Below are 8,474 nucleotides of genomic sequence, written 5' to 3' on the forward strand. Positions count from 1 at the left end.
TACATAACACATTCAAATTATTTTCCTTCCAGGAAATTTGGAAGGAGTAACATCCAAGTAGCTATTTTTTCCATCCATGTGGACCTCATTCATAGTAGAAATGACATGTTAAATATTACCTAACTTTTTTATGGAAAAATATTAGCTAAATTTAGCAATCTTCAAAAAGGATTACATGTCCTTAATATTATTATTACTTCTCATTGTCACACCTAAAATTTCGATCAGTTAATGGTTTTGATTTACCAGGAAAATCAAGAAGCAAATTTAACAATTTCCATCGAATCAACAGAAATTGTTTGTTAGATTCACCCCTTTTCTCACCATTGCCACCTTCTAGTCACATTTGTCAAAAACTGCTTTTAGTTTTTGAACCATTATTATTCTCTTTTTTTTTTTTCGAATAACAAAAAAAACTAAAAAATAAAAAATAAATAAAAATCTAATCTTCTATTGATGGGTTCTCTCTGGGGCATTAGTTCAATTCAAATTCAAATTCAAATACAAATACAAAGATACATATTTATTATTATTGATTGTTGACCTTTCAATAGGTGGAAATTCATCTGAGAAAGGTTGTTCCTATTTCTTTTTTGTGTCTTAAAAAGTCAATGTTGGATTTTAATTTTCCAGATTTTAATAAAAAAACTAATACATGTTGATAATTTTGTCCAAAGAGAATTCCAACTTTGAGCATGTCCAGCAGCAAGGTGAAGGGTCTTCTTAAAGGCCTAAGATACATATCTCAAATATTTGGTAAGTAAACATCTCTTTCATGCAATTAATTAATTCTTGCATTTCTTTCAAAAAAATAATATTCTAAGATTTAATTGTTAATTAGAATTAGTTAATTAATTGTTCTCTTTCCATTCTTAATTTATTTATATGTTAATTAAATAAGATGTGACATATATGCAGAAAATGAAAAAGAACAAGAAATACAAATTGGACATCCGACGGATGTAAAGCATGTGGCCCATATAGGATGGGATGGGCCCTCAGTAACTTCTCCCAGCTGGGTAATTCTGAACTTTCATAATTTATTGAATGTTGTTGTAAAATAATAAAAATTAATTAATGTTTTTGTGTTTGTGCTTATTGTTATTATTATGTTGATTTTTCCTTCACAAAAGAAAGGCTTTTTTGGTGACTTTGTTTTCCAGATGAATGAATTTAAAACAGCTCCAGGATTTACATCAGCACCTTTAACTCTTACAGGAGATGCTCAGACCAAAGCACAAGATAATACAGTCAAATGGATATCCGAAGGTACCTACTTTCATTATTATTTTTCCCACTTAAACCTTACTCCAAAATTTATTTTTGTTCTTTCAAGTGTCTACTTTTTGTTTTTAGTATATATCTGTAATATTCTTTTTTGTTTACTCTTTATTATTTTTATTTAAGTAATTATAAAATTTGATCATATTATAATTGATCTATGTAATATGTTCGTGATATTTATTTTAATTTTTATGTTACTTATAATAGAGGGATAGGGATTAAAATTAAAGATTTTACATGTTACACCGATCAATTCGACAAAAACAACTATTTTATGAATAAATATAAGACACTAATATTAAAAATAAAATATGATATATTTGTAAAGACTAAAAACAACGACAAAAATACAAGAACTAAAAGTAAAAAATAATATATTTACCACAAACAAAATCATATTTGAAGACCAAAAACCTTATAAATAGTTTGAATTCATGTAAGGATTATCAATTTTGCTTGTGTCTTTTTGCCTTATAATCCAACTTTTTTCATATAAAAATTGAATAAAATTTAACTTCAATATTTCATTTTATGTTATTGTTTTATTTATTTTGAATAACCAAGGTTAGATATTAGTTGAGAATAGAAATCTGAATTTTTGTGTCTCTTTTATCACTCTACTTCTTAACTCTCTCACCTTAATCATCAAGTCAACTTTATATCTCTATTTCATTAGATTGTTAAATTTTAATCATGTGCATGGGAGCAAAACAAATATACATAACAATGATATTAATTTATTTGCATATAGATTCAAGGAGAAGTACAAGGAGTGTGAATACTCAAGGTCAAGGAAGGGATTTGCCTGAATTACCAAAGGCATCTAAAAGACAAACAAATGGTAACATGACAGATTCTCCCACAAGGGAAAAACCAAGGCAATCAAGAAAGTCATCAAACAACAAACATTCAAACCTAAAGGATTCTTCAGATGGATCCAAACAAGCCCAACAACAACTCATGTCCACGGATTCACAGATCCAACAAGTAGATGGGCCACAGGCCCAAAATCTTCCAGACATGCCCAAAAAGATTCGTAGGAAGAAGTCCAAAGATAATTCAAGTGGTGGGTCATCCAAATTGAGATCCAAAGTCCAACAATCATCAGATCCAAATTTGGACTTTGGGTCTCCATCTTCCAAGTCTAGGAACAAACCAAGGCCCTTTGAAGAAAATGAGCAATATGAAAGAGAATTGAGTAGGATATCTTGAGGAATTGTTGTACTTTTATACTATTAGTTAGACTATTGTATAGATATAATTCTTAAAACTAGAACACTTTCCTAACCCTGCTTCTTTTTTTTTCTTCCTTCCTAAATTTTAAATTTATCTATGATTTTCTTAATTTTAAATAGAGTCTTGTATTTTTTTTACCCATTGCTTATATGTAATTACTAATTAGTTCAACTTGTTCACTTTGAGTTTTGATTAATTTGTTTAAGTTGAATTGTAAAATTGTCATTTTAATAGATAAATTATACACATGATTTAACTAAATGGAATAGAACGAATATTATTTTATAAAATTAAAATTTAGAGACACAATATGCAAAGCAAGTACTCTACCATTTGAGCTACACCTCCGATCCTATCTTATAATTCTAATCATATAATTAATCTGAGTGGAAACAAATATATATATTCCATTTTTGCATGTGATTTAGTAGTATGAAGAAGCCTATACTATACTAGGATTCGACGATTCGTAATGAATACGCTGTAAAAATAGGTAGGGAGGCACAAACATATATAGGATGTGTATAATATGCCTATATGCTACTCATTGAAAAATTCAAAGTACCTTATTGAAGCTCGGAAGATAAAAATTGTGAAAAAAGTTTTTTGTCTGACATATCAATCAAGTGACTTTAAAAACAACTTTGCCACTCATTGAAAAATATTGCATGGTTATCTTGAGGGAATACTTCAGTTAGCTATAGTACATGAAGTTCTTGGATATAAAGTTAATGCGGAGTATCATTTTTAAAAGGGGAAAGAATTATCAAATTCACTTCATTTTCCCTCGTCTGCTGTTGCATTTTCTCTACAATTAGGTATAGTGGTAGCCTTTACAATCTAATGTATAAGTTTTACTCTTTTATTCGATGATCCGACAAATTCAAAGTACCTTATTGAAGCTCGGAAGACAAAAATTGTGAAAAAAGTTTTTTGTCTGACATATCAATCAAGTGACTTTAAAAACAACTTTGCCACTCATTGAAAAATATTGCATGGTTATCTTGAGGGAATACTTCAGTTAGCTATAGTACATGAAGTTCTTGGATATAAAGTTAATGCGGAGTATCATTTTTAAAAGGGGAAAGAATTATCAAATTCACTTCATTTTCCCTCGTCTGCTGTTGCATTTTCTCTACAATTAGGTATAGTGGTAGCCTTTACAATCTAATGTATCAGTTTTACTCTTTTATTCGATGATCCGACAAATTCAAAGTACCTTACTGAAGCTCGGAAGACAAAAATTGTGAAAAAAGTTTTTTGTCTGACATATCAATCAAGTGACTTTAAAAACAACTTTGCCACTCATTGAAAAATATTGCATGGTTATCTTGAGGGAATACTTCAGTTAGCTATAGTACATGAAGTTCTTGGATATAAAGTTAATGCGGAGTATCATTTTTAAAAGGGGAAAGAATTATCAAATTCACTTCATTTTCCCTCGTTTGCTGTTGCATTTTCTCTACAATTAGGTATAGTGGTAGCCTTTACAATCTAATGTATAAGTTTTACTCTTTTATTCGATGATCCGACAAATTCAAAGTACCTTATTGAAACTCGGAAGACAAAAATTGTGGAAAAAGTTTTTTGTCTGACATATCAATCAAGTGACTTTAAAAACAACTTTGCCACTCATTGAAAAATATTGCATGGTTATCTTGAGGGAATACTTCAGTTAGCTATAGTACATGAAGTTCTTGGATATAAAGTTAATGCGGAGTATCATTTTTAAAAGGGGAAAGAATTATCAAATTCACTTCATTTTCCCTCGTTTGCTGTTGCATTTTCTCTACAATTAGGTATAGTGGTAGCCTTTACAATCTAATGTATAAGTTTTACTCTTTTATTCGATGATCCGACAAATTCAAAGTACCTTACTGAAGCTCGGAAGACAAAAATTGTGAAAAAAGTTTTTTGTCTGACATATCAATCAAGTGACTTTAAAAACAACTTTGCCACTCATTGAAAAATATTGCATGGTAATCTTGAGGAAATACTTCAGTTAGCTATAGTACATGAAGTTCTTGGATATAAAGTTAATGCGGAGTATCATTTTTAAAAGGGGAAAGAATTATCGAATTCACTACATTTTCCCTCGTTTGCTGTTGCATTTTCTCTACTATTAGGTATAGTGGTAGCCTTTACAATCTAATGTATAAGTTTTACTCGGAGTATCATTTTTAAAAGGGGAAAGAATTATCGAATTCACTACATTTTCCCTCGTTTGCTGTTGCATTTTCTCTACTATTAGGTATAGTGGTAGCCTTTACAATCTAATGTATAAGTTTTACTCGGAGTATCATTTTTAAAAGGGGAAAGAATTATCGAATTCACTACATTTTCCCTCGTTTGCTGTTGCATTTTCTCTACTATTAGGTATAGTGGTAGCCTTTACAATCTAATGTATAAGTTTTACTCGGAGTATCATTTTTAAAAGGGGAAAGAATTATCGAATTCACTACATTTTCCCTCGTTTGCTGTTGCATTTTCTCTACTATTAGGTATAGTGGTAGCCTTTACAATCTAATGTATAAGTTTTACTCGGAGTATCATTTTTAAAAGGGGAAAGAATTATCGAATTCACTACATTTTCCCTCGTTTGCTGTTGCATTTTCTCTACTATTAGGTATAGTGGTAGCCTTTACAATCTAATGTATAAGTTTTACTCGGAGTATCATTTTTAAAAGGGGAAAGAATTATCGAATTCACTACATTTTCCCTCGTTTGCTGTTGCATTTTCTCTACTATTAGGTATAGTGGTAGCCTTTACAATCTAATGTATAAGTTTTACTCGGAGTATCATTTTTAAAAGGGGAAAGAATTATCGAATTCACTACATTTTCCCTCGTTTGCTGTTGCATTTTCTCTACTATTAGGTATAGTGGTAGCCTTTACAATCTAATGTATAAGTTTTACTCGGAGTATCATTTTTAAAAGGGGAAAGAATTATCGAATTCACTACATTTTCCCTCGTTTGCTGTTGCATTTTCTCTACTATTAGGTATAGTGGTAGCCTTTACAATCTAATGTATAAGTTTTACTCGGAGTATCATTTTTAAAAGGGGAAAGAATTATCGAATTCACTACATTTTCCCTCGTTTGCTGTTGCATTTTCTCTACTATTAGGTATAGTGGTAGCCTTTACAATCTAATGTATAAGTTTTACTCGGAGTATCATTTTTAAAAGGGGAAAGAATTATCGAATTCACTACATTTTCCCTCGTTTGCTGTTGCATTTTCTCTACTATTAGGTATAGTGGTAGCCTTTACAATCTAATGTATAAGTTTTACTCGGAGTATCATTTTTAAAAGGGGAAAGAATTATCGAATTCACTACATTTTCCCTCGTTTGCTGTTGCATTTTCTCTACTATTAGGTATAGTGGTAGCCTTTACAATCTAATGTATAAGTTTTACTCGGAGTATCATTTTTAAAAGGGGAAAGAATTATCGAATTCACTACATTTTCCCTCGTTTGCTGTTGCATTTTCTCTACTATTAGGTATAGTGGTAGCCTTTACAATCTAATGTATAAGTTTTACTCGGAGTATCATTTTTAAAAGGGGAAAGAATTATCGAATTCACTACATTTTCCCTCGTTTGCTGTTGCATTTTCTCTACTATTAGGTATAGTGGTAGCCTTTACAATCTAATGTATAAGTTTTACTCGGAGTATCATTTTTAAAAGGGGAAAGAATTATCGAATTCACTACATTTTCCCTCGTTTGCTGTTGCATTTTCTCTACTATTAGGTATAGTGGTAGCCTTTACAATCTAATGTATAAGTTTTACTCGGAGTATCATTTTTAAAAGGGGAAAGAATTATCGAATTCACTACATTTTCCCTCGTTTGCTGTTGCATTTTCTCTACTATTAGGTATAGTGGTAGCCTTTACAATCTAATGTATAAGTTTTACTCGGAGTATCATTTTTAAAAGGGGAAAGAATTATCGAATTCACTACATTTTCCCTCGTTTGCTGTTGCATTTTCTCTACTATTAGGTATAGTGGTAGCCTTTACAATCTAATGTATAAGTTTTACTCGGAGTATCATTTTTAAAAGGGGAAAGAATTATCGAATTCACTACATTTTCCCTCGTTTGCTGTTGCATTTTCTCTACTATTAGGTATAGTGGTAGCCTTTACAATCTAATGTATAAGTTTTACTCGGAGTATCATTTTTAAAAGGGGAAAGAATTATCGAATTCACTACATTTTCCCTCGTTTGCTGTTGCATTTTCTCTACTATTAGGTATAGTGGTAGCCTTTACAATCTAATGTATAAGTTTTACTCGGAGTATCATTTTTAAAAGGGGAAAGAATTATCGAATTCACTACATTTTCCCTCGTTTGCTGTTGCATTTTCTCTACTATTAGGTATAGTGGTAGCCTTTACAATCTAATGTATAAGTTTTACTCGGAGTATCATTTTTAAAAGGGGAAAGAATTATCGAATTCACTACATTTTCCCTCGTTTGCTGTTGCATTTTCTCTACTATTAGGTATAGTGGTAGCCTTTACAATCTAATGTATAAGTTTTACTCGGAGTATCATTTTTAAAAGGGGAAAGAATTATCGAATTCACTACATTTTCCCTCGTTTGCTGTTGCATTTTCTCTACTATTAGGTATAGTGGTAGCCTTTACAATCTAATGTATAAGTTTTACTCGGAGTATCATTTTTAAAAGGGGAAAGAATTATCGAATTCACTACATTTTCCCTCGTTTGCTGTTGCATTTTCTCTACTATTAGGTATAGTGGTAGCCTTTACAATCTAATGTATAAGTTTTACTCGGAGTATCATTTTTAAAAGGGGAAAGAATTATCGAATTCACTACATTTTCCCTCGTTTGCTGTTGCATTTTCTCTACTATTAGGTATAGTGGTAGCCTTTACAATCTAATGTATAAGTTTTACTCGGAGTATCATTTTTAAAAGGGGAAAGAATTATCGAATTCACTACATTTTCCCTCGTTTGCTGTTGCATTTTCTCTACTATTAGGTATAGTGGTAGCCTTTACAATCTAATGTATAAGTTTTACTCGGAGTATCATTTTTAAAAGGGGAAAGAATTATCGAATTCACTACATTTTCCCTCGTTTGCTGTTGCATTTTCTCTACTATTAGGTATAGTGGTAGCCTTTACAATCTAATGTATAAGTTTTACTCGGAGTATCATTTTTAAAAGGGGAAAGAATTATCGAATTCACTACATTTTCCCTCGTTTGCTGTTGCATTTTCTCTACAATTAGGTATAGTGGTAGCCTTTACAATCTAATGTATAAGTTTTACTCTTTTATTGTTTTACAATTTGTGTTATTTATTAGGAAAAATGTATTCTCAAAGCAAACGTTAAGCAAGAAATAGAAAAGATAGAAGATTCATGCACTAAAGCTAATTCAGAATTTCTATATGCTTCGAAAATTTTATAAGAGGAAGCATTTTGCATAAAGTGTAGAGTGTTGTTGGAGATTACTGTTAATGAGTACCGTGGAGATCTAGTAAGATTAAAAAATTCAGCGCATGAAAATAAAAACATGGAGGAAGCAAGAAAGAGATATTCCAGAGCTTTAAAACTAATAAATGGAGATATTTGAAAGAACGTGATGAGTTGTTCTGAGAATGAATCCAAAAGCACCATTTCTCCAATGTGTGCCATGACCCGTGATTTGACCATCAGATATTGTTGGCGTTGTCTTCCATCAAGGTTCTTATCAACCTTAAGTGGGAGTTTGTCCGTAGACAACGTTTATTGAATCTAGAAAACAAAATAGGTAAATATGACCTATATATTTATTTACGGCCTATATTATTTGTTTCTTTCTTTTTGTAATGTGTTTTATTTTATCTATAAATTTTCTCTTATGTGAAATGAATATCATTTAATGAGTGATAAGGGTATTTTTGGAAAAAAAAAATACTAAAATATATTTTAAATACTAAAGGTATTATTTT

The 8,474-nt window shown here is 30.7% G+C and overlaps 1 protein-coding gene across 1 annotated transcript; it reads left to right on the forward strand.

Moving 5' to 3' along the window:
* Nucleotides 1–391: 391 nt before the first annotated feature.
* Nucleotides 392–2,658, forward strand: LOC101503176 (uncharacterized). Its single transcript, XM_012714304.3, has 5 exons — nt 392–575; nt 678–756; nt 919–1,019; nt 1,164–1,269; nt 2,036–2,658. The coding sequence occupies exons 2-5, from the start codon at nt 696–698 to the stop codon at nt 2,494–2,496; spliced, it is 729 nt and encodes a 242-aa protein (XP_012569758.1). The 5' UTR covers nt 392–575; nt 678–695; the 3' UTR covers nt 2,497–2,658.
* Nucleotides 2,659–8,474: the final 5,816 nt, after the last annotated feature.

This window comes from Cicer arietinum, chromosome 4 (assembly GCF_000331145.2).
Source record: "Cicer arietinum cultivar CDC Frontier isolate Library 1 chromosome 4, Cicar.CDCFrontier_v2.0, whole genome shotgun sequence".
In the NCBI taxonomy this organism is placed as follows: Eukaryota; Viridiplantae; Streptophyta; class Magnoliopsida; order Fabales; family Fabaceae; genus Cicer; species Cicer arietinum.